This window comes from Hevea brasiliensis, chromosome 9 (genome assembly GCF_030052815.1).
Source record: "Hevea brasiliensis isolate MT/VB/25A 57/8 chromosome 9, ASM3005281v1, whole genome shotgun sequence".
NCBI classification, from domain to species: Eukaryota; Viridiplantae; Streptophyta; class Magnoliopsida; order Malpighiales; family Euphorbiaceae; genus Hevea; species Hevea brasiliensis.
This window is the reverse complement of record NC_079501.1, coordinates 8,866,007-8,893,282: the sequence shown is the minus strand read 5'-3', so window position 1 is coordinate 8,893,282 and position 27,276 is coordinate 8,866,007. Positions and strand designations below refer to the sequence as shown.

Genomic DNA, 27,276 nt, shown 5'->3' with positions numbered 1-27,276 from the left:
TAGTGGGAGGCACGGGCCAATAGGCTGGGCTGTAGACCACTATAAATATTGTAATATTCTACCATTTGCGATAGAGTTGTGAGATATTTGAAAAAATATACTGAAGTTAGGGTTTGAAAGTTTTAATTGATTGTATCTTGCTCTTTTCATCATAGTGAAACTTTTGCTCTTGTCTAGTCCGTGGACATAGACTTTACGGTTGAACCACGTTAAATCCTATGTTATTCTTCTTTTATTTTCAATATTGTGTGATTATACAATTTGTATGTGTGTCTTAAATTTGCGTGCTTATTATAACAGTCTCATTCCCGTACTTAGAGATGTATAGTCGTGCTTGAGAGGTTTCGGGTTTAGAGTTTCAAGCAGATTATCCATCCCAGCTAGGTTTTTATAGTGGGCCTTGAGCCATCTTAAGTGTGTTGGGGTTTAGACCTAGGGGCTATTTAAATGACTCTGTACTGGACTCTCAAGTCCCTGCAGTGCTTATACAAGCACTCAAAGAATCACCTCTCACTAAAGGTGATCACTAATCACCCCAAAACTGAATGAGATTACCGCAATAAATGTAAATATGTAATTATCCAAATATCATAATTGGTCGACTAGGCACGTTCTAATGGAAGATGCAGCCTTTCAGTACTGGATTTACGTGGGACCATTTTTAACCGAGTAAGGAGATTTGAGTAGTAGAGACTCAAACCGGACTCTACCAAGAGGAAAAGAATATGTAAGCATATATTCACATTCTAAACATGATAAGGGGCGTTCACTTTCCACTATAAATTTGCTTTCCAACTGTACTTCTAAAGTTCATGCCATGTCAAACGATTGCGCGAAGGGATCTCATCCCATCAGCAATTATAATTCTAAAGCTTAGTGATTGATGTTGGTCCTTCCTACTTCCTCATTGCACCTTAGAAATCATTGGTAAACTTATGGGGTGTCAAGTCAAGGGAACAATTATAACAGACAAGTTATCATGGCTGCCTTTCTCATATGCAGTATTTATAATACACTCTGCCAATGAGGTTGAAGACAGGCATGAGACTGGCATCTTTGAATCTTCAATTCCTTGGAAATGTGAATTCCATTGAAAAATCAGATTACCAATATCCTGTGGCGTCAAGCTCTCAAATATGCCATCAGATGCAACCACCAAATGCGTATCATTAGTAGTTAAAGGCCTCCAACCTGTATACTCGGGCTCAGCTATAACGCCATACCTAATAACAGAGCATGAATATGTTTGAATTAGAAGATCTGGACAATTGTTGATAACTGTAATTGATAAATGATTTCATCAATTTCCAAAATCCACCACCTTCTGTTGGATTCCAAATGAACTCATTATTGAACAATATTGACAAGGAAGAAAGAGCCGGAAGGGCAGGGAAGCTAAGAAGCTTTTTAAGCTAGAAGAAACTTGCCTTTTCAGATATACATCACCAATGGAACGAGACATGGCAAGCACTCCACTGACTCGAGGCACACCCCAGTTAGTGACAGAACCACCAGCTGCTTCAATTCGAGCTCTTTCATCTTCCCTGTCTGGATGATGATCATATGTTAATGCTGTTGCCGATAGATGAGCTGTTGAATCACCTATCATTTCATCAAAAGTACAATTAAGCATCTCATCTCACAGATATTATAAGATCAGCCTAAATTTCATATGCATGTAGGTCATTGGTGTATGCAGTTCTGCCAACAAATACAAGCATTCTTTAACTTAGGCAGAGGAAATAGAAAGAAAAGGAAATGACAAAAGAAAAAAAGAAAGATTTAGACCTTCAGTCCTCAGAGCAGACTGAATTTTCTCCGATAAAAGAAGAGCCTTCGAGTCACCGACATTGGCAACTAATATTTGCCGACCATACAAAAGAACAACAGTGGCAGTAGAGCCAGAGTAAAAGTTATTTTTAATAGCTTCCTGAAGTATAGAATGAAGCACAAACAATGTTATGACTTTGGAGGAATGAGTACTGGAAAATTAGAGTGAAATAAATTTGAAGCGTGTAGAAGTTTAGAACAAGTCACTACTTGCCTGAGAAAACCTGAGATCAATATCACCAATTGTCTTGGATAATGCTTCTTTAAGAATTTCCAGCTGAAATGATTTATAATCGCTTGAGGGTAACACCCCATTATGATGTGCCATTACCTTGTATGATTGGAACACAACATGCAGGTAAAAGTAATCAAAAAGAAGTTTTGAAGCCATCTCACTACATTCCTTTCCACCATGGCCATCAAATACTGCTACAATTCCAACTGCTTCCTCCTCAAACCCATTTTTGCCAGCATCCTTAGCTTCATAAAAGTAGCTTCTTTTAGTCAACCGTCTTACGCAATGAATCAAATTCAGGGTGAGCCATGATTCTAATAATTTCTTAAAAGCTAGTTCAAATTTTGGATTTTGATTACAATGGATAATATTATAAAGATTAACTAATGCCATTTGCTTTTGAACTATTCTATTTACAAATTAACTTTACGAAGGAAAAAAGAGAATTCAAGATTCAATTGAATAAGATTGTAATTCAGTATAACATACAAAATTTACAAAAAAAAAAAAAAAAAAAAAATATTAGGAATAAAATAAATCCAAAATGTGATAAAAGTGAAACTTCAAAAACCAAAGAAAAGAGAGAAAGACAGGTGTTACCCAGTAATGGTACTTTGATATCAAGATTACAAGCTATAGCATCCTCTTGGTAGTCCCTGCGTCCCTGAAGGATGGCAAACTGGCAATTCAGGTTTTGATTTTGAAGAGATCCAGCAGGAGAAAGAACCCACTGTGGACACTCCGGATATCCATAAACGGCCGGAGCGCCACCATCGTCATACTCCATCATACATGACACCGATAACCCATATGAAGATGGGATCGTAATCAGTACAACTCCAAATAAGAGTGACGCTATCATCAAGTTTGTGGCAGAAGATAGAAAAGGGGAACTCTGGAAATGAAAGCAGGTTTATTTTTGGAATAAATTTTCAAGAAAATAGCAAACATTTTACAAGATCAAAGAATTTTTGACCTTTAATTTGGGCTTTTTTTGCTCGGAGTGAACAGTGAAGTGAAAGGACAATGAAAAGAGGCAAAGAGGTGGTAATTATTTTCTTTATTTGGACATTAAAAAAAGGGAAGGAAATTTTATTTCTATAAATATCAAAAAGAAAAACTTTCACATTATCCAAGGAAAATGAATAAAAATATTTATTTTCTTAATTCAATTCAATAATTAAAGACAAATTTATTCACTTGACAGAGGATTAGAGAATGTAATTCATTTTTTTAATTATTTTGTCAAATATCTAAATAATATGAGAAAATTAATCTTATATTCCTCTACCAACAATTTTTTTTCTTCAAATGGAACCCTTCAAATATGTGTTGATTGAGCTTTGAATTAAAAGGATGACTTTCTCATTTAGATGAGTATTCTCTTCTATCTTTTATTTTTGGAAAGAATAATTCAATATAATATGAATATAAGATTTTATTCAATGTTTTTGAAGCAAGTGCTCCTTCCCTTCTATTGAGATGAGATCCACTTTCCGTAATATATAAAATAATTGTAAACATGTTTTCAAAAAAAAATCATAATAATAATTATAAACATACAAGTGGATAAGATGCATTAAATTTGAGTGCCAGGAGCTTCTTATAAATTTCCTGTGAATACTTTCATTAATTAATTAAATTATAAAAATAGAAAAGCATAAGTTACAAAAAAAAAGGAAAAAAGTTTGAGGATGGGGAATGAATAGTATACAGGTTGCAGGGTGATGATAAGAACCAAGTATTTCCCTTGCATGCCATAGTTTAGTTTTGGCCTTCTGGATTCAAAGTTCATGGCTGTTTACGCGACTGTGAAATTCCAACATTTCTTGATGGTTTGGGTCCACGGAGAGAGCAGCTCGACAGTCACGTAGGGCGGCCAAGACATCACCAATGTGCTCATAGAATGCAGCCCTCAAGTGTAGAAGGTGAAGGTCTGCTTTGAATGCAATTGCCCGTGATAGTTCTGCAATGGCTTCCTTCTCCTTGTGGTTGTCCATCAACACTGCACCAACAACAAAAGCCGTGCAGAAGTGTAAATTCAATAACAAATTCAAAGAAAGTTCACAACAATAAAAAACTGAGAGCATGTTTCTGTCTTGGAAGTTCAAAAGAGTATAAAAAATAACAGCCGCAACTTAAAGAACAATCACAATAAAATGACACCTAATTACTAATTTGGCCCTTTAAAACTTAAATGAATTCTCACTCAAAAATATCGTGATAACATTAGGTGGGGCTCTTCAATTATTTCTATGTGAAAACTATTTATTTGGTACTATAGTGATGTATAGAAGGAATTTAATCTGACCTGCAGCTCGATATTTGTAAGGGTACACTCGAAGTGGATCTAATTTTGTCACAATTTCAAGATCTGCTTTTGCGAGTTCACGGTCACAGTACTCAGACCTCTTTTCATAAGCAGATGCATTATTCCTGGCCTTCTCAATCAGTTTAGTCATTTCCTCATATGCAGCAGCCTTGTCATTTCTGAGAAAATGGACTCTTGCAAGACCCTGGTGCGCTCTTGTGTGTCTGATCTTAAGCGCATTTATGTAGCAATCACCTGCCAAATCTAATTTCCCATGGTCAACATAGACGCTTCCAAGATTGTTAAGTGCCTGGAAAATAAAATTTGGAGAACTAAAATGTTAGCACTTGCATGCCTGTTTATATCTTGGCTTGCAAACATCATGCCAAAGGCATAATGCATTGGAAAATGATACTTGATTCAACAATCTGCATCATATTGATAGTTATACTAATTTATAAATGAACCATAGAATTATTCAGATAGCAGACAGATTGTGGATTGACAAATTCCTAATCCTGAAATTCCATTCACAAGTAATCTTCCACAGATCAGTCTTAAGCATCCTTTTCAATAAATGAATCAGGAAGTTTTGTACACTACCAAAAACTTCAGGTCAACCTACCTCATTCAATTGAAGCTATTGTACATGTCTCCAACTAAGTAATATATCCTGATTTTCTATCACGTTCAAGCAAAACATAAGAGATCTGTAAGCTCATTCCAATTTCACCTTTTGCTGCTAACCCATGATAAACATGTTCTAGTTTATGATGTGCCCCCTACTCAAACCATGAAAGAGCACTCTAGCAGATCCCTTAGAATTAGCAACCTTATCTTTCTTCGCAGCCCAGCAGAAAACAATATTAACAAGAGATTATGCCCAAAATCTTCTCATGCTAACTTGACTTCCATAAGTTCCATTAAATATGAATGCTCATGGTAATGCAGTTCTCACTCTAAATTCAGAATCAACTGTTGCATTATTCTTTCACCACTTAATAATTATTGCCTATCATAGCTTGTTGTGAATTCACATTTCACTCTCTTACCAATAACAACATGTGGCTATGTTCCTTGACCAAAGCCAAAGTTATTGACAGCATAGAACCTTGAAAAGTTGGGAAAAAGATGAAAGCAGATGATGATTCTTGCTTATTTTTTTTGAAGATAAGCCAATATACTGCATGAACATTGTATATGTGGTAGCAAATGCTAGCAAATCAAAGGAAGGAATATTGTAATGAAAGATGTAAGGGACATAAAAACCATACCTGCCCTTTCCGCAATCTGTCTGAAGGGCACTTCAAAGCATCTTCAAGCAATGAAACAACAGTTACAGAACCAGATGGATCACGGCTAGAGTCAGCCAGTGCATAGGCTTTAAGGAAGAAGGCCTCAAAAGACCTATTAAGTTTGATAGATTCCTCTGCTTTTCGAAGCCCTCCCTCACAATGACCAGTGTCATACAAGATCCATCCTTCATAAACTAGACGTTCATGTTCAGTTGAAGCATGTTGACGGGCTAATTGTAAGCTTTGCATGGCAGCCTCAGGACAGTTCAACCTGAAAAAGTACAGATATGACAAATGAGCTCAGTAGCAAACTAGAAATCTTAATTTAAACATCACCATGCAATCCATGCCAACATCCTGAAGCATTAAATTACATAGATGAGAAGATTCAAGGAAAATAGAACAACTAGAAAGCTTTCCCACCTGACATAAAAATTAAAGAACATACTATGCAGGGTGGGAAAATAATGCATGGTAAATAAAACTAAGCATATGCTTTGATTTTCACTCAAAAGAGGATATTTCAAAAATAATCCCATGCTTCCATGATATCACAAATTTTGGCCACATATACCAGCCAGCACTGCAAGGACCTTCATTAAAATGCTGTTCATGTCCTGATGCTGGGCTCGTTTTGCTTGATAAAAAAAGTTAGGTGTTGGTCTAAGTAAAAAAAAGAATTCAAGAGATTTTCCCAATGCCAGTTAAATATTACAATTTGAGAACAGACCTAAGAAGAAGCAGAGACTGTCTGAAATATAGAACCCCTTTTGGTGCATCAGATTCAAGCATTTGGTATATGACAGAGAGGGATCCTATATCATCAACTGAAGACCACCTCTCATACAATTGCATCCAACAATCTGCTGTTGTCCAATTCCCAACATGCTCACACACAAGGGTCCGAAGTTGGTATGCTGCCACCCGCCCCTCAAACATTCTATAATCTGGGGAGAGTGTAAGAATTGCCTGAACATCACAAAGGGCTGCTTGGTAATCCTCAAGAGCAAGATAAAAACAAAATCGGAGTTCCAAGCATTCCAATTCAAGTTTAAAACCAAGAATCCTGTTGATTTCTGCAAGTGCAGCTTGGACATTCTGTCTCCTCATCAAAGAAGCAGCACGATACATGTAGGGATATGTGAGAGTCGGGTCTAACTCAGTTGCTTTCTCAAGTTCCTCATATTTATTAATGCCTTCGCAGTACAGGGACCTCTCTTGATACATCCATCCCAGTGGGGTAATAGAGGAAATCACAGAGCTAAGCCTGTCATAAGCCCAAAGTCTATGGCCCCTAATGTAACCCAGTCTAGCCAAACCTGATACAGAATATATATGACCAGCATTCAAAGCTGCCTCAAAAAGACGTTCAGCTTCATCATACTCTTTCCTCAAAAGCCTTACACATCCCAACTGATGAAAAGCCAAAAGTTTCTGCTGCTTGGTTTCAGCTGATTCCACCAACCTTTCTAGGAAGCAAGCTGTTTTATTGGACTGAGGATCAAGGTTCATGGCAACTTCACTTAATAAACAGTACAGAGAAAATGAGGCAGCCCCAACCATAATAATTCTTTTTTGTTTATCAGCATGGCTAAATATTTCCACCACTCGATCATCATTCAAACAAGTAGGAAGCTCGTGCAAGAAAACTCGCAAACATGATGCAGCAAGGACGGAAGAGTTCTCTTGAAGAGCAAATTCCATAAGTTCTACAGCATCTTCTACAGAGGAAACCAAAGATGCAAGTTTCCTATCACATGCATCTTTTAGCCTTTCACAACAAAACTTGTTTGCAAAAATCAATATTTCTAGCAAAATATTTGGGGAGACTTCATTCAAATTTCCAGTCACACTGAATTCACTTATTGCCTTAAATCCCAAAGGGGATATGTTGTTTTCAGAAAAATCTATGATTTCACAAAGAGATTCTGAGAAACACCCATTAAGCATAGCATGGAATGGAGCAGAAAGGCCCGCAATTTTCTTCCTATCACAAACTATCTTCTCATCTCCAATTCTAAAAATCACATTTCTCAAATTACAGTCGGCATTCATTATAGCAGTCTCATTAGAATTCGAATTTAAATCAGCATGAAGCTGCGAGACAATATCTATTGGTCCAAACTCTTCTGCACATTTACCACAAGTGGCAAGCAAGTCGGAAATAAGCTCCTCTCTTTGCTTCTCATATTTTAACCAAGCCCCAAATACGAGCTTCTCATGCACAGTGCTTGACTTCTGCCAGGCTGAACGGAGGCTTCTTCGCATCAATTTGACTTCTCCAAGGCCCCTAAAGACCTGAAATTGCAACAAATATAGATTTGACCTCTCTTGTGGAGGACATGATTCAAGTTCTTCATGAATCTGAGCTAAAACTTCTACATAATCAACGGGTTTAAAAAAGGGTAGCACTGGAGGTTCAGGGACCTTGATAAGAGATTCTCTACAAATAGGAATCCAAAAGAGAAAAAAGAAAAAAAAAAAAAAAAAAGAAATCAATCTATTGTCGAGAAAGGAATTACATATAGTTATTGAAACTATAAGAGATGAAAACAAAAACTTACGCAGATGAAGAAGAAGAACACGAAGAGAACTTGGAAGAAGTGAGTTTCGATAGTTTCCCTCTTTCAACCTGAAGCCATGACTGTGGATTCAAAGCATGGAGTTGTGACTCTTTACATGACTCAGAGGGGAAGAAAGTCCTCATTGGGCATAAGAGATGAAAGAAGTCCCAGATCTCCACAGTAACCAGATGGATTTTTTCTTCACTTTCTTCCACTCTCTCCCCGTCCCCCACCCTCCCCAGAACTCCCAAAACAAAAAAAGTCAAAAGGTGAAAAGAAAAAAGTTAATATTTTCTTGTGTTCACAAATCACTCCCTCAGCCCACAAAGCAACGAAAACACAATAAAAAAAATCAGAAAATGCAAACACATAAACAAACATACAGACACCAGCAACAATATCACTCCGTTAGTTTGACACAGTTCAAATAGAAGGGTACTCACTCAGAGCAGCAGCATTACAGATGTAATGAGTTAGTTCTAATTGACAATAATGACTAACCAGAAATGCAGTCTAGTAGCTGCAATTATCTAACATGCAACAAACATTAGCATTTAGCATTCTCCTTCAACAACAGATAAAGCAAGATGAAACAAGAAAAGACCAAACTCAACCAATAGCTACGCAATATCTCTACCAAAAAGGCAACCAAACCCACACTATACCCCACCCAATCCTCTCATAACAAGGCCAAAAGCAACACAACGAATAGAAATAGATAGAGTTGAGTTATGACGTCGAAATTGAATACGGAAATCACATATTACAAGAGCTGGAGCTTGCAGATGCAGGAGAAATCAAAGTGAAGGAATCCAAAGGGAAAATTTCTGAATTCCAACTTTTGTGAAGTTTCTTTTGTTTGGTAAAAGGGAAAATCTTTTTCTCTTTTCTTGGCTTTTCCTTCCGTTGGAGACCATAGAAAGGGAAGAAAGATTTGGCGACGCTGTTGGTTTGAATAATAAAACTAAAATTGTTTTTTCTTTGAAAAAAAGTGATAATTTTGAGTTTTGACCCTGTGCCCCCATGGAATAAAAAGCGACGCCGTATTGATGAGGTAAATGTATTTGGACTTTCAACTCTCGGAGTTAAAAGTGTCTAGTTTACACATCAATAATCGTATCATTAAAGTCGTACCCTTTCAATCATTAACAGATTGAATTCTGGCCATCGTGCATTCAGTATGCCTGCTGGGCAGAAAGTACTGTGTGTGAATTGTGATTGCTCCAGTCTAGCCACACATTAAAACTATGCTTGTGTTATTAATCAGACATTCTTATAATATAATATAATTATTATTTTATTTTTATATTTAATTATATAAAAAAAAATAATGTTGTTATAGACTTGTTATGGTCATGAGTTTCATTTTGATTCAAAATAAAGTCGGTTTAGATTGATTTTGATTATGAGTTAGACCAATTGAGTTAGAATCAAACTGTGGCAATGACTACCACAGATCCCATCTAGGTTGAGCCCAAAATCAGTAATTAGAGTAGAATCAACCCAGACAAACCTGGGATCAAAGTATTCAACATTTGACAAAATAATCTGCAGAAAATTAAAATGTTAATTGACAAATGACTAAAATGGCCCTGAGTTCCTTCCTTGCATTCCTTCCCGTTGTTCACTTATAATTCCTCCATACCCACATGCGGACGTCCTCATACAGTCATGCTTATGTCAGATTTTTTTACCTATTTGGCAGTTCCTCATTTTCTTTTATATATATATATATATTTTTAATTTTCATTAATTTGACACCCTTAGATATAAAATAATATCATTACTTTTATATTACTATTTTAATTTTTAAATTTCTTTTGCTTAACAAATAATACATTTTTCTCTCTTTTCATTTACAGTACTTCATGTTGGAGAATCACTGGCTGGGCTATCGCTACTTTGACGATGCATATTTGAGGAACTGCCCCTCGTAACCTGATTTCTTTCCCCTTTCTTTAAAAACAAACTGATCATAAAAGGACAGATTCTGGGTGCTCAATAATTCTATGCGTGATTAATATATTTTTATGCAAAGAAAAGAACATGTCCTTTGTGTTGTATTTTTATCATATACTAAGGAAATAACAAAAATTCAATGCCCATCCATTTCAAAAAGATGGTAAAAATCTAAATCTTTCTCAATTTATAATATTTAAAGTAGTATTTAATATTTTAATTTTAATTAAAATATTATCTTTTTTATTTATATTATTTAAAAATATAATATTTATATTAATATTTATACATTAAGAGAGTAATTCATATTAAAATTAATAAAATAATATTATTATTTTTATATTTAATAATTAATATAATAAATAATTTTATTAAAATTAGAATATAAATAATTAATTATAATTAATATGTAATAATTAATAAAATAATTAATATCTATTAAAATAATTAATATAATTAAATATTATTTTAAAAATTATTAGTGAACACGGTCTTAATGGGAGAGAGAGAGAGAGAGAGAGAGAGAGAGAGAGAGAGAGAGAGAGAGAGAGAGGAGCAAATCTAATGACCCATACCATGAAAGTATGATTTAAATTTTCGTCTGACATTGAGAGATTAAAAAAATTTATTTTAAAAAAATTAATTATTTAAATTTTTTTTTATAAAAAATATTATTTTAAATATTATTATTTTTAAGATGGAATTGTAAATAAAGCTCAAGGACAAGATTGTCAGCCTTGGGATATCACTGCGGAAATAATATGGTCCTCAAAATAATTGAAATATAAACAAAGCGACTAAAGAGACCAACCATTGGTGAGGCTTGGCCACCTTACTAATCAGAGAAAGAGAGCAGGCACCCGCAAGCATCCAAGCAAAATAAGTACATATCATTTTCCACTTCATCAATAATTTGACTTTTTCTCCCAGTCATAGTCATAATAAATACCATGCATACATACCATACCTCTGTCACTTATCCTAAAGGCCTAGAAGAGCCTCCTGCCCAGTTAAATGAGTCCTTGGTGGATGCCCCACCTATCCTCCCTCACATGGCTCATGAATTTCCATTGGCCTACTGCAATCTCTTCACTCAGAAGTCAGAAGTTCCCAACGGATATCAATTTCAATTTATTCGTCAAAGATATCATTGTTCAGGCTGTTTTCATCTGCTCATGCACTTTTGCAGGCTCGCTCGAATGATTTTATCATGACCAAGAGTAATGAGGTCACGGCTCAGGTAATGGAATTAGCAATTGCCCACTACATGATCAGTTACCAGTTACCACTCGCTATTAAGAGAGACAGATTGGGTGGATAAATATTGATAAATCGAACTTGGAATTTATCTAACCAAAAGAATAAAAAAAAGGCCGCAACTTCTATAACTCACTATAGCTTATATTACAAACTCTTCCAAATGAGCTAATCTCTATAGCCTTCTTCGGTGATTCCAGAAAATAGAAATGGCAACTAGTGGAATTCGTATGTTCCTCGCTCACAGTGATAAACATGTCCCATAACAGATTCAACCTCTCCATTTTCAACATTCTTGTACATCTGCAATAACGTATACAACAATCAGAAATCATTGTTCATCCTTAACCTTTTTTCTATATCCATTTACAGATGATATAAGAGGCAATTATCATCAATTGTCTTCAGGGCAACGCCATTGCAATGAAATGATTGTGCCTTGTGATCACTTGTCCATGTTACCCTCAGTTTTTTGTTTCCCAATTAAACTAAATGTGATTTAATAAACTTATCTGTTTAATTTCCATTATCACTTTCAAAGGGAAAAAAAAAGAGGAGTTTAATAGCAGGAAACACTATTGTATATATTTATCCTGGAACAAGAGTTATTGACTAATTAGGGATCCTTTTATAAGGTCATTCATGTGGTGTGGGTGAAGTTATGATAAGTTTGGTAGACTATAATGCAATGTCATGCAATCAAATTTTATATTGAATCTCAATATCTAAAAGTTGATTGTATTACATTGCATTATGGTCTACAAAATATAGCCTTATAGTCTACTAGTTGAAGCAACAGATGCTATATCTAGCACAATAGTTGCCCAACAAAACTTAACTGAGCAAAAACATTAAAGCTATGTTAATTTGGTATACTGTAATGCAATCAAATTTTTCATTAAAATTAAATAAAAAATTTAATTGCATTATAATCTATCAAATGTAACGTGATTACTTGAAAATGATAGTAACCATGATAGATATAAACTATGATAGCTTGGTGACAAGCAGGGATTTCTAGAAAGAACCAACAAGTTGCAAACTTAAGAAACACATGATAAAAGAAATTTGTGTCATGTAGTACGTTTTATGATAAAATTAACTCGGTAAACAACTCTAGAGGATAAAAATTGGTAAAAAGAATACAAGAAAACAATAAAAGCAACATGTGTTATTTGCATGATTTAAAATTCTTCAATTGCAATCTGTATCAATTCAAATGACATAAGATAATCTTAAACATTCCAAGAGAGCATCATGTGTTATTTCCACTACTAGATAAAAATATTTATGCCACAGATAAGCCTGTGTTACATCATCAGCAGGAAGATAAGAACGCTTTGCTCTATTCTTAACAGAGCTCTGGTTGATGCACCACTTATGTTCCATTGATCATTTGAGAATTGATCTCCCACTCGATGATGTAAGGCATTGCCATCTTTCTCTTGTTCTTGAAACTTCACGTAACAGGAATATGGGACTGCTTGATTTACTTTGTTGTCATAAGAGCATATATACTATCTATGATACCCGTCTTTTAGCTTCTCAAGATACCTCTGTTCTGATGCTTTTCTACTTATTGGGCCTTCTGAAACATTTTAAAAACAGATAGTAAATATATCATTGTGAAAGAAGTAGAAATCCCGTTAATAATTGAGTATTTATGATGAACCAATTTCTACCTACTTATAATCACTGGTTGCTACACTATGGATGGAGAATGAGAATCGATAAAGAAATTTTTAAGGGAAAGAAGAAAACTCTTTCTCCATCAAATTCCCTTGTATTATTTTTAAATTATTTATAGTATTTCACTAATATTGAAGCGGATTCTAGAAAACAGATTGACCTGGCCTTGGAAACAGACTGATTTGATCAACTAAACATGGTTAATTTACATGGGATGCCAAGATATTCAAAAAAAAAAAAAAAATTCAGTGTCTTGGTTTCAGAAGCAAAATCAGTCTGAATTTCAGAACCTGGTACAATCAATAAAACAAACCCTCACGAAGATTGGAAAACAAAAAGCTACCGAACTAGTGGAAAAGTTCAATAAGAAGAGATAAGCAACATATGATATTTCAAAGGTTTCCTGTGCAAATGCCATAAAAGTAATAGGAAAGGAAATAGGAAAACAACTTTGACAAAGTGGATATACAGTTATCATCAATTGGAACAAGAATTCAAGAATTTGATCACAAGTCACTCCAATGAAGAGCTATCAAGTTCCCGTTTCTCACAGGGTTTATGTTGAACCATTCAATTCAATATAGTATAACAGATCCCCATTTATAATTTGCAGCCAAGAAGGAAAATATTAAATACAAATGTATTGAAGTAGGAATAATCTAAATTAAATCAGTAAATGAGTGCTTCGAAATATTTAAAGTACCAACTGATAAAGGACAGCACTAATTATGATATATACAGAAGTCTATTAATTGGGGTGTCATCTGCACTAGTTGGTTTTTGAAAAAAAAGTTATGAGTTTTGACTTATACCACGCATAGAAAAGGGAGAGGCGAGTCAGAGAAATAGGAATTTTATCATGAGGTAACTAGCTTAGCATAGGTATTAACCTAGGTTGTCTTCATGTGATATGTTGCTCTCTTCCCTGAGCAGCTGACAGTTTTCTGCCACTTTACCTGTAAAGTAAAACCAATGAGAACCTGTTAGAAAGAATTATCCAACTAGAAATAGAAAAGCCCATTACCAACAAACATTGCACCTTAAGAAAAGAATTGCAGGCCATTTATGCCGTTAAGCCGCTAATAAGTAAATATACCTCCCAATACTCATCATGTTGATAATTTTGGACTCAGGAGCCATAATACTAGTAGGAATACGCAAGGACAATAAATAAATATTCATGCATACGGAGCTTGAGAACCAACCTGTCCATAGGGTTGGAAATATCAACATATAAGAACTAGGAGATGTTTTGACATTTGGAGTTTCTAGTTGGCATGGAATGGGCCGTAATGCTGGAATTGTGTCAGATGAAGTTTCCAGAGAAAAGTGGGTAGGCATTAGGCAGCAAGCTGCGTTATTGCTCGCGCCTGATAATAGTTATATCAGATGGCCAGTCTGCATCAGTATACTCTTCATATAGCCTTCATGCAAAAGAAAAATAATATCTGGCAGTCTTTCTACAGAAGAAATTTCTACCCTATCTCTTGGCACATCACCATAGACGTTGACCTTTCCACAGTAAAAAATTGTCATCTGTCTCATGGGCTCATTTGCACTTTTAGTCATTGTCAAGTTTTTTTTTTAAGTCCTTGTCAAGTTAAGAAAAACATTAATACACTTTTTTAAACTTTAATTTGTTTTCTATATCGTCATCGTCGAAGTGAAAATTGGATTAATCCGATTAATTAAGTCAGTGATCGATACGATTTAAGTATTAAACACACGTTTTATTAAAATTGGGGTTAGCTTCTATGAACCGATCAGTTAATCCATGAACCGGCCAAACTGATCGGGTTTAAATGGGCTAATCAACTACTCACCAAAAAAATTTGAAATCAACTATCACAGAGGAGATTTGAACCCTGTACCAATTGTGTGCATGAGAAGCTGTTGCCAACTAACTTAAGCCAAAGCTTTATTTATTTCCTTCACAAATAAACATAAATATATATAACGGGCATAAATCTGTGGAGCATTAAAAGACTTCATCTGAATTTAAAGAAATTTCATATCAGTCCATTATTCTTTTAAATATGTGAATTTAGGGCACCTTCTATTAGCTATACAATGCAACTCAATTAAACTTTTATCCCAAAAATTTGGAGTCGACTATATGGATTCGCTTTCTCTACTCTAAATGATTTTAGATTAAATCTTCATAAATGTGTAATGTTTTTAGGTCATGTTATACTACTCTTCTCCAAGTCAATTTAGGTTTACCCTTTTTTTTCTTTCTATCCTCTAACCTAATGTGCTCTACTTGTCTAACTGGAGCCTCCGTATGTCTAAGCTTTATATGACCCAACCACCCCAATCTCCCTTCTCTCGACTTATCTTTAATTGGCACCAATCCTACATTTTCTCTAATACTCTCATTACGGACTTTATCTAGTTTAGTATGGACACTCATCCACCTTAACATTCTCATATCTGCAACTCTTATATTAGATGCATACGAGTCTTTCAGTGCCCAACACTCACTACCATATAACATAGCCGGTCGTATATGTATATTATATTAAAACTTATTCATTTTTTTAAATTGTGATAGGAATAATTAATTATGTCAATAATTTATTTTATTAATATGTCAACCTGAATTATTGAATTATTTTTTATTTTATAATCTTTTTATAATAAAAAATATATAAATTTTTTATTTATGATGCCATAAAATTTTGATATATGAAAATTTATTTTTTATTAATATAAATAAATTTCATTATTATGAAAAATTTATTCGAAATATGTAAAAGTTTTATATAATTTTTGTATACATTCTAAATTTATTAAAATGATGATTATAACAATGTAATATAAAACTTTTTGATGATTATAAATTGTAACAGAATTATCTCTAAACATAAAATGAAATATAAAACTTTTTGAACTTTAAAATTTTATACAATTAAATCATTATAATCCTTAATAGTTGATTTATGCATTCAAAAATAGCAGTGATGTGAATAATTTTTTTTATATGATATTAGTAAAATCAGTTATAATTTTCTTTACAAATTAATTATAAAAATATCTCAGCTGTATAAAATAATAAAATATTAAATATATAGCAGCTGATTAGAAAGACTTTACTTTAAAAAATAATGACAATCATTCATGTTATTATTACTTTAGATTGTATATTAATATATTATTTATAAATTAATTATTAAAAATTAAAATAATTTTATAATATAAAATTTTAAATTTTAAAAATTTTTATATTATATTTTTAAGTTTAAAAATAAATTTATTATCACCTTAAAATTTAATGATAACTATTAAAATTTATTCATATTTTATTAGTCACATAGACAGTGTCATAGTAAATTGTACTAATGAAAATCTCAAGAAAGCAAAGAAAGAAAAATCCAAACGGAGATCAAATAGTAACAATTCTAAAGGCTGGGAATTTGAAGGTGCCCACGATGGAAAAATTACACCGACAAGTTATTGTGAGGGTGTAGATCTGGAGACATCATAATAAAATTAGAACCCCACTCTGAAGAAGTGGGACTCTGGCTATAAGTCTGAAGCACTTTCACACCCACGAACCCATGATCTGCCATCCATCTCCACTCTTGCACTGTTTAAACCCAGCACAAGCTAATTGGATCTAGAAGTCATTTCATCTTAAGACAAGTGATTTACAAAGAAAATGCTATTCTATTATTCTCTCCGTTCCATTGTAATAGTAAGTTACCACTTTATTTACTATTTTAAAAAATTAAAAAAACATTAACTATCTTTTTTCAGTTTTGTTTTGTGTATTATTATTTTCAATGTGTTTATCTTTTTTTTTAATATTTTTCTATGTTCCAATAATATTATAAAAGTACTTTTTTTTATAAAAATTATATTATTTAATTATTTTCTTAATTTTTATGTAAAAATTTTAAAAAACAATTTAAATAGGATGGAGGGAGTAAAAATAAATAATTAAAATCCTTTTCAAACTTTAAAAAAAAAAAAACTCCCAGTGTTATGATTCAACTAATATGAACTTATAACACAAAGATGTGAGAGAGTATATCACTTCATAATGACAAAATTACAATGCAACTTCCTATGGCTCAACTGCAGTAAATACTAGACAAGTAGGACTAGCGGCGGTACTACGTTGTAGGTAGGGGCTGTAGTCCCCTAAAAGTTTTCAAAACTATAATTTTACCTTAGCTGAAGGGCCAGGAGGTCATGCAAGCATATGGTCTCGCTACTCACAAGAGGTTGAGAACATTTAATCAATTTCCACAAGCAATCGACTTCGTCTAGACAGTTAGAAAACTCGAGGATGGTTTCAAGCTGGAGCATCAGGATTAGGCTTATGTAAGATGGTCATGTAGTCTTCGCTCATTCCATTTATATAATCGTTCAAAAACACCACCATAATTCCATCTATAATTCTCCTCATCAGATCCTTAGGACCTTCCCCTTTCTTGCGTAAACCAGTGAACATGTTATTGAAATCAAGTATAGATTCATCTAACATGTACATTGATTATAGAAAATTCTTATTTAGACACGATCTATCATAAATTCAATATATAAATATTTGAGATCCATATATTTAATAAGTGGGCTTAATCATACTTATTATATCTTAAATTTATAGTAAATATAATCTAAATAAGAAAAATTTTATGACTACAGAGGAAATTTTTTACTAGACTTGATCCATTATGAATCTAAAATACAAACATGTAAAATTTATATATTTAACATATGAGTTTCACTATACATTTTATATTTTAATATATGATAAATCAAGTTTAAGCAAGCTGCACATTTGTAGATTTTTCAAATTATTTATTAAGCTTAGCAATTAATTTCAAATTTTAAATTTCATAAATTTTAAAAATAAACTTATCTACATTATTAAATTTTATAATTTTAAAAATAATTGAAGTAACACTAAATTTAAATTTTGGGTGAAACTAAAATTTTAAAGTGACTAATGGGCTTTCATTATTATTATTATTATTATTATTATTATTATTATTATTATTTTGCTTCCTTTTCCCATATTGAGGTGATGGTAATTTTTTTTTTCCAAAGATAATTTCATTGAAGCCTCAACTAGGCGTGAGAGAAGTTGCAAAGTGTATTTGAGACAAGGGATTATAAATAAAAGAAGAATCATGCAAGGTAACAGAGGCCAAGGCCTGGGCTGCCTGATTGCAAGGTCTTCTAACAAAACTGAAGCTCACCCAGTCAAGATCAGATATAAGATGCTTGATTTTATTATTGAGACTTGCATCAAAATTGATCCAAGCTTGATTTTATTATTGAGACTTGCATCAAAATTGATTTTGCAACATGAATCTAGGGGCGGAATCCAAGTATCTCCTGGATGGTTCTAATTTAAATAAGAAGTTGGCAGTGCTTCTTGAGCTTCCATGAAATCAGTATAATAATTCAAAGCCAAAGTAATAGAGTCACTAAAGGACACTTGTTACTGGTTAAAAACTAAGGCATTCCTGGATTTCCAAAGCTGCCAAAGCAAAAAAAAACAACAACCTAATGAAGTCTAAACCATCTCTTAGCTGCTGAGAGAAGTTTAGACATTGGGTCCAATAATCCTTGATAGAGCCCCCATGCAATAATGATGAACGCAACATTAGCGGAGAGTTAAACCAGAACTCAACTGCCCTTGGGCAAGTAAAAAACAAATGCTGGTGTGTCTCAATTCCCCCACAGTAAATGCACTCTAGATTAATGGAAGGGATTCTCTTGCTAATTAATGCCCTTGTTGGCAATCGTTCCTGTAAAAGAGACCAAGCAAAAAGCTTAAGTTTTGGAGGAAGATTAATGCTCCAAAAGGCATCTAATCCCCTTTGTGTTGATGGGCCAGGACTTACCTAATTAGGTGTATCTAAATTATGGAGAATCTGTTTAGCTACCTAATATCCTGACTTAACTTCATATTTCCCTTGTTTTGAGAAATGCCAAATTAGGTGATCTTCCCTTCTCACAATGCATACTGGGATAGTTAATATGTTGTTTATCTCCTCCTCGTCAAAATTTTCTCTAAGGATCTGTAAATTCCAAGATGGAATGTTGGGGTGAAAAAGTTGTGATACGCATACAATTGACTCATCGTGACTGTCCTTAACCTGCGGTTTAAGGGGAAAGAGTTTGGGATCCAGTTATCCACTTTACACATGATGGATGAGCCATCACTAACCTGCCATCGTAGTCCCTTTTCAAGTGCTCTCCTTCCCCAAAGAATGTTGTGCCAACCCCATGAAGGATTGCTGCCTGCTTTAGCTTCCAAAAACGATGTGTGAGGAAAATATCTAGCTTTGAGCACTCGTGCCAACAAAGAATTAGGGTTAGATAGTATCCTCTATCCCTGCTTTGCCACAAGAGCCATGTTAAAAGCTTGCAGATCTCTAAAGCCCAGTCCCCCCTGTCGTTTAGGCTCACACATATTCTTCCAAGCAACTAAATGCAATTTTACCTCCTCCTTATGTTGACTCCACCATAAATTAGCCATAAGACTATTAATCTCATTGCAAAGGATGGCAGGTAATTTAAAGCATGACATAGCATAGATGGGAATGGCTTGGGCTACAGCTTTAATGAGCACTTCTCTTCCATCTTTAGACAACAGTTGTTCCTTCCACCTAGCCAACTTGTGCCTGATTTGCTCCCTGAGTTCATCAAATGTTTGCTTCTTTGATCTAGATACAATGGCAGGTAGACCCAAAAATTTAACCTGTCCGCTGATGTTGGAAATGCTTAAGACTGAGGATATGTTTGATCGAATGTCCCTTGGAGTGTTGCTACTAAAAAACAAGAAAGACTTATTCATATTGATAGTTTGTCCACTTGCTAGAGAATAATCTTGCAGTATTCGCTTAATTATCTCTGCGTCTATTGAAGAGGCATTGGAGAAGAGGATTTGATCATCGACAAACATTAACTGAGTAACTCTACGCCCTCTTCTGGAGATTCTCTAACCCTGGAGATTTGAGTGTTTGATTTTGTGTGATAGCCCTTCAGCACAAATGAGGAAGAGGTAAGGCGATAAAGGATCACCTTGTCTAATGCCTCTGGATGGTATGATAGGTCCTACCTTATGACCATTAAGCTGAATGGAGTAGGACACTGTTGTTACACACTCCATGATCCATTTGGTCCAACAGTCATTAAAGCCAAAAACTTAGAGCATATGCTAAAGATATTACCATTCCACACATTCATAAGCCTTGCTTATGTCTAATTTGAGAGCCATACCATATTTCTTTCCTTGCTTCCTAAGTCTCAAGTTGTGCATTAACTCATGCCCTAGAAGGATATTATCAGAGATTAACCGCCCCTTTGTAAAAGCACTTTGCTCATCTCCAATAATGGTATTCATGAAGGGTTGTAATCTGTTCGTGAGAATTTTGGAAATGATCTTGTATAACACATTGCACAGGCCTATGGGACAGAGGTCCTTCATCGTTTAAACTTGTTTGACTTTAGGAACAAGTGTAATGACTGTGTGGTTGATACTGCGGAGCATTTTCCCATTGTGAAAAAAATTTTAGAATAGCAGCACAAATATCAGTCCCAATTATATTCCAATACTTCTGGAAAAATAGCCCAGTCAACCCATCTTCACCTGGGGCCTTAGAGGGATTGATGGAGAATGTTGCTCTTTTGATCTTCTCTATCGTAACAATAGCAGCAAGAGATTCATTCATCACATCTGATACTCTTGGTTGAAAATTTCTTGTTATACTATCAAAATTCATAGGATTAGATAAAGAATAAATCTGCGAGAAATAATTAAGTGCAACATTCATAATATCCTCAATTTTGTGTTTCCACATACCTTGGCTATCTTTCATACCAGCAATATGATTCCTGCGTCTTCTCTGTATAACCTTTGCATGGAAAAAGCTAGTGTTTTTATCCTCCAGGTGAAGCCATTCAATTCTGGCTTTTTGAGCTCAGAAGCATTCTTCTCTATTAAATTCCACCGTAAGTTCTTTTTCAATGGCTCGAATATCCTCTCCCTTCCAATCATTGTGAGTGCTCTTTGCTATTTAAAGCAAGTTCTGTAGCTTCATAATGCGTGACCTCGAGTTTTGATTGGTTACTCAAGTCCAATTAACTAAAACATATCTGCAAGACTTCAATTTTGTATAAGCTCTATATAAATTTTGTCCTCTGACCTCCTGTTGCCAAGATGATTGAATAATCTGCTCCACCTCTTGTTTTTCTACCCATCTTGTATCAAATCGAAATTGTTGCTTTAGCTTTTTCCTACTCGGTTCAGTGTTTAGTAATAAAGGATGATGGTCTAAACCCACATCTTCGAGATGGAGAAGAATTGCATTAGGAAATAACAGCGACCAAAATGGCGATACTACTGCTCTATCAAGCCTTTCTCTCACATTATTCATCCCGTCCCTCCTGTTGTTCCATGTAAAAAGGGAGCCCTGGAATCCTAGATCATGAAGACCCAATCCATCTATAAGGTCAGCAAATGGCCGAATTTTAGTATGAAAATTGCATATGCCTGATGACTTCTTGTTAGTGCTTAATAAAGAGTTAAAATCTCCAATCAACAAAACTTCTTTGCTCAAGTTATTTTTATAAGACAAGAGAAATTGAAATTGAGATTGAGATATTCGAATATCATCAACACAGTTCGCATAGACAAAGATAATATCCCATTTGTTATTAGATTGGGGTTTGATACAAGCATGGAAGAAGAAACTTTCTACATGCACAACAGTTAAATCACAGTCTTCCCTCCAAGCTAGGCTTAACCTTCCTGCTGTTCCTCTAGGCTCTATAATAGATGCCTCCACAAAACCACATCTTCGAAGATGTTTCTACACTAGTTTAGTATTATTTTTAGTTTCTATGAGGAAGACAATATATGGGGAATGGGAATAACACATCTCTTTAAGAGTATGGACTGTCAGGGGGTTCCCCAAACCATGACAATTCCAGCTTAAAAGCTTCATTTATCTGGTTGGGGCCACTTGAGGCTGGCTGCCACCACCTTGTTAGAATGAGCTCCTTTTGTGCAAGCTTTCTCGCTAATCTCTGTACTTGTTTCCTCAATACGACCTCTCTTGTCCTTATTAAAACCCTTACTAGCAACACTCAATGCTTCTTGGGACACTTCTTCCAATTCACTAATAACAACCCCTGATTGTCGTTGAAATTTTGTTCTGGCCTTCCTTTTCTAGTTTTGCTTGAGAGACAGTAAAGTGGGAGTTTGTTCTTGTTGATTAACTTTAGATAGGGGTTGAGGCTCTACGCATTGTCCATGGGTTGAAGCAGGCCATATAAATGTTGTAGCAATTTGGATGAGGTGATCCAATGGATTAAATTCATTTGGATTTGCCATAGATTGATGGATTTCTACAATTGGGCAATTAACCATCAAGGCCTTTTTGTGTTCAGTCCAGGTAGGTCCATACAGGAGGGTTGACATCTGGGCCTAGGTAGTAAAGGGCTCTGGTTGTGCATTTTAGGCTAGTGGACTCTGCATGGCCTTTTGTAAGGTTGGGTTTGTGCAGTGGGCTATAGAATATGGGCTTTTTGTGCAGTGGGCTAGAGGATTTGGGCTTTTACTATTCTTTATTATGTGAGAACTAGTGTCCCTTGGATTACTCTCCTTGGGAGAAGAAAGATTTTTCCTCTGCCATGCATCCTCTCCTTGTATGCTTGGAGCAGTGAGAACATTAAATGCTCCCTACTGAAAGTATTAAAATCTTCGAAAAAAAATCCTCTGTATCAACCCCATGAATGACTAGGGAGGAAATATATCCTCTGATATGATAGGATGTCTCTTCTAGGGAGAAAAGCTGAGAAGAGCTAAGATTTGCAGGCTTCAAGGGAGGCACACTGCTCGAGGTTTCCTTCACAGGAGAGTTATCGGTCAACATTGTATTGGTGATCTGGGCTCTGTCTAGATCTGCAATACGGATTTCCGATGGCAATGGAACTTTCACAAGTGAGAACATTTGCATGGCTAATAGAGGTTCTTTTTGAGGTAAGGTCATGGTTATGGAGTTTGTGGTGTTAATGTGCTGGGTTATGTTGGGTTGGATAGCCTGTTTGGGACTTGAAAGCATTAGGTCTGGTAAAGTAGGTACAAAAATCAGCTGGTGTAAGTTAACTTAGGGATCTTGAGGTCTTAAGGTTGGTGATTTGTGGAGGATGGAATGAGGGACCTGGTTTTGAGTCACAACTGGTTTTAAAGGAGTGTTGACAGGTGTTCTTGCCTTTAACCATGGGCCATAAGTTGTTCTGTTCAAAAATGTTCCTTCTTCTTCATTGTGCTTACCATTTTGAAAGCATGTTCTGCTTTGATGGCCTAGAGAACTACAACTATAGCAAATGTCAGGGAATTTCTCGTAGCGAAGACAAACCCAATGAAGACTGCCATCAGCTTTGCTATTTTGAAACCCAGTCACAAAGGGTTTTTCCAATGGTACTTCCACTCGCAATCGAAGCTAATAGGGGTATCCCTTTGTACCTTTATGAATAAATTCCTCCCTCATAAACCTACCCACCATATTCCCAATCAACTCTGCATTTTGTAACACCCCCATTTGCATAGCCTGGTATATTTTACTGTTCCGTTGACTGGTGTCGGTCCGGATAATTAAGGGGATTAGAACCACATCTAAGATAACTAAATAAGCCATAAACACAAATAATTAGCAATTGTCAATTAGTTAAGTATAAATAAGAAAAACATAACATAAGAAGTTAAACGAGCCGAGAGTCACAACGATGGGTGACCTTCTCGGGAAGGACTGCGAAGTCATTTTAAACTCAAATTTCGAACCGTAAAATGTGACGCTGCTTTCCTTAGGACCCTTATGAACACAGTGGAAAAGAGAAAATCACAAAAAAGAACTGTTAAGCCAGTCAAATAATTAGGTCAGGGAGCCGGAAGAAATATTGAATTAATTGCAAACCGGGTTGAACCGGCGAGGGGCAATTTGGTCAATTGACCTCGAGAGCTGACTCCTGACCTAACTGTCAAATAAAATCAGAGAAAAGAAAATTTCGGGATCAAGAATTAAATTAAAGAACTATTGAAGAATTAAAGAAAAAGAAAAAGAAAAAGAATAAAAATGATACTTATTACATCATGATGATGACATCATATAAGATGTCAAAATTAATTTTAATTTTCCAACCTTTTTTGACCAAGTCAATTATGGGCATAAAAACAAAAATTGAAAAGCCAAATTTTATCTCTTCTTCTTCTTCTTCTTTTTTTTCTCTCTTTCCCGTAGCTCCTCATCCCTCCCCCTTTTCTCACTAAATCCTCCATGGCTATTTAATTTCAAGCTTTTAAAGCTTGAATCAACCCCGTAAATCCCATAATTTTCCTAAATAAAACTTGTTGAGAAGGAAATTTGAAGGAAAATAAAAGGGAAATTGAAGCTTGGGGAAACTTCACAAGAGGTTAGTGACAAATTCTTCAAATTGTCTATTGAATTTTTGTTTAAGTAATTGATATAAGTTAGAAATTAACTTTAAATGGAAAGAAAACAATTATTGAGGGACTATATATGAGTTCAACCAGCTAGGGTTTATGTTTGAAATGGGTGATTTGATGCAAATTAGAAAGTAGTTAAGTGAGAATAAGTGAATGAGAACTAAATATGCATTTATAATTTAATAAATGAACTAAACATGGAAGTTAGGGTTTTGCACTTAGGGTTTATGAACAAAAAATGTAAGAAATGAGTAAATGGTGTCTTGGACCTATTGTGAAGTGAAAAATGGTCATTTGTGACCAAATGAGTTGTGTTGGAATGGTTGGAGTGAAAGCTAAATTCGGAGGGAGTGTGGTCATGCTGTTGGCAGCATGACCAAGTCAACTTTGAAGGACCAAAACTGAAATTTTACAAGTCCAATTGGTATGGGACCAATTGGGGATGAAAATAGACATAAAATGACACAATTTCCATTTAGGAACCATGCCCAAAAAGTGACAAAAACTTAGTGAACAAATTGACCAAAGTTGGATAAGTGCAGGCTGCCACTGCACAAACTGACCAAATGAACAGTATTTGTTCATTTGGTCATAACTCGAGCTAGGAAGGTCAAAATGACCTGAAATTTTACCAGTAATTAGATAAGATATAGATCTAAAACTTTCATGAAGAACACCAACCCAAATTATGCCATTAACCTAATCAAATTATTGAGCAAAGTTGAGTTACTAAACCTGCAAAACTGCAGAATTGCCATTTGAACAGTAAAGTTTCAATGGCTATAACTCTCTCTAGAAAACTCCGATTTAGGTGAATCTTGAACCGATGGAAACCTAAGACATAGTAGAACATTTCGTATGAAGGAAATTAGACCAAATTATGGACTTAACTTGATCAAATTATTGAACGAAGTTGGATAAAAAATCTGCCAGAACCAAAATCTGCAGCATGAACAGTGCACGTAAACAGTAACTGTATTTTGGCTATAACTTGAGCTACAAAACTCCAATTGGGGTGATTCAAAAAGGAGAATAAACTTAAGACAATAAGGAACATTTTCTATGAAGAAAGTTTTGCCAAATTCCAACAGTAAACTGACCAATGAAACAGTACAATTAGGGATACAAAAACTGAAAATTTGCAATTTTGCCTAAAAGACCTAAGTTTTGAAAAAATGACTAAAACCAACAAGTTTAGTGACCAAAATGTGGTATGTGGGTGAAGTTGGAGTTCCCATACCTATTAAGCCTTAGAAAGTCAACTATTTGACTTGAATAGTATAGTGAATAGTAACCCGAAACACAAAATTTCAAGAACGTCGAGTTAAATGCGTTAGAGCTAGGTAAAAGTGAAGCTAAATTTATTTTGGATTTATTTTAAGTTATAGTACTGAAACACTATAAAATTGTGTGTTTCAGTTGGAAAGAATACCGGGAAAGAACCCGAGGAACCGAGTCAAGGCCAAGAGGCGACTCGCTTGAGGTTTGTGCACAACTAACTCTTTTGTTATTTTTCAATTCCAAATTGATTTGAAATAAATTTATTGTATGATTTATGATTTTGTTGTGTTGAGAATTTTAACTTATTGAATGAAATTGTATAATTTGAATATAAATTTTCTTATGCATTTAAGGATTTATTGCATTGTTTTGAGGATTATAAATTTTAAGTTTGATGTGTTGCCAACCTTGAGCATGAATTTATGATGATTAAATATGTTGATTTGTAAATACTTTGGAAATAGAAATTATTTTGAATATGATTTGAAACCACAGTTGACATGACAAAATATGTTGTGAATTCTCATTAGCTTGTCTAGTGAGATAACTCCTCCACTTAATGGGGCAAGTTTCTTCCTCTCTGGCTTGCCAGTTGGGGAATGATGTGAATGAGTACTCATATATACTAGCTAGTCTTTGTTTCTCCCTTTTAGCCTCGGTTATTGAGAGAATGTGAAATGTTGTGGTGTACAACACGGCATCTATTCGAATTTTGGGTCATGGGTTCGACTGTGTGTATTGTTGGCAACGCCTTTTAAATTATGCATGATTTGATAAATTGTGATTGAAATAAATAATTTGTCAATGATTCAAAAATTTCTTCATTATCTCGAAATTTAAAAGAAATGTAAATAAATAGTTACTATTTGATCAAAATGTTATTCGAATGAATAATTTGCATAAATGAAAATGTTGATTTCTGAAGGTCATGGATTTTGAAGAATTTAGAAATTTTAAAATTCTATTTGTTATGAATTTTCAAGCATAAATTGTATTAAGTTTTAAATTATTAGTTTGTGCACCACTGAGTTCACTACTCAGCGATAGCTTTGTATGCTGTCGCAGATATAGAGACTAGAGAAGCAGCAGATTGAGCTGCTGAGGACAGGGGAGTTACCTGCTAGAAGTTATCGGGTATAATTTATACCCTGACTGGAAATATTTCTTTTGATGTATATATTGCACATAAATGTATGGACATGTAAAAATGGGTCTTGAGCAGTTTGTATAAAATTTGTATAAAGTTGTAATATATATTGTAGTTTGAAATTCTCTTAATGTAAATTTTGTAATGATGTGTTTTGTTTCTAATGAAATATGAATGGAACTATTTTATTTAATTTGAATGAAATGGATTGCTAGTATTTTGATAATCATTGGATAGT

The 27,276-nt window shown here is 34.5% G+C and overlaps 2 protein-coding genes across 3 annotated transcripts; both read right to left on the bottom strand.

Moving 5' to 3' along the window:
- Positions 1-744: 744 nt before the first annotated feature.
- On the bottom strand, positions 745-3,122 carry LOC110672178 (probable protein phosphatase 2C 51). Its single transcript, XM_021834882.2, has 5 exons — positions 2,666-3,122; positions 2,045-2,310; positions 1,789-1,930; positions 1,428-1,602; positions 745-1,223 (listed from the first exon to the last, which is right to left on the bottom strand). The coding sequence occupies exons 1-5, from the start codon at positions 2,925-2,927 to the stop codon at positions 944-946; spliced, it is 1,125 nt and encodes a 374-aa protein (XP_021690574.2). The 5' UTR covers positions 2,928-3,122; the 3' UTR covers positions 745-943.
- Positions 3,123-3,665: 543 nt separating this feature from the next.
- On the bottom strand, positions 3,666-9,202 carry LOC131183025 (ETO1-like protein 1). Of its 2 annotated transcripts, none has more exons than XM_058152737.1 (5): positions 8,236-9,202; positions 6,402-8,114; positions 5,651-5,942; positions 4,377-4,686; positions 3,666-4,070 (listed from the first exon to the last, which is right to left on the bottom strand). In XM_058152737.1, exons 1-5 carry the CDS (start codon positions 8,376-8,378, stop codon positions 3,850-3,852), a joined length of 2,679 nt encoding a protein of 892 aa, XP_058008720.1. In that variant the 5' UTR covers positions 8,379-9,202; the 3' UTR covers positions 3,666-3,849. The 2 variants fall into 2 exon arrangements, with proteins under 2 accessions (XP_058008720.1, XP_058008721.1); XM_058152738.1 differs by having other exon boundaries at positions 6,402-7,969; positions 8,236-8,374.
- Positions 9,203-27,276: the final 18,074 nt, after the last annotated feature.

Coding starts and splice junctions, on each gene's coding strand:
- LOC110672178 (XM_021834882.2), bottom strand. CDS start 2,927: ATGATAGCGTCACTCTTATTTGGAGTTGTACTGATTACGATCCCATCT. Junction 1,603..1,788: donor GTCTGCTCTGAGGACTGAAG/GTCTAAATCTTT, acceptor ATGAAATGATAG/GTGATTCAACAGCTCATCTA. Junction 1,224..1,427: donor GGTGATGTATATCTGAAAAG/GCAAGTTTCTTC, acceptor CTCTGTTATTAG/GTATGGCGTTATAGCTGAGC.
- LOC131183025 (XM_058152737.1), bottom strand. CDS start 8,378: ATGAGGACTTTCTTCCCCTCTGAGTCATGTAAAGAGTCACAACTCCAT. Junction 8,115..8,235: donor TGTTCTTCTTCTTCATCTGC/GTAAGTTTTTGT, acceptor TCCTATTTGTAG/AGAATCTCTTATCAAGGTCC. Junction 5,943..6,401: donor CAGTCTCTGCTTCTTCTTAG/GTCTGTTCTCAA, acceptor GTACTTTTTCAG/GTTGAACTGTCCTGAGGCTG.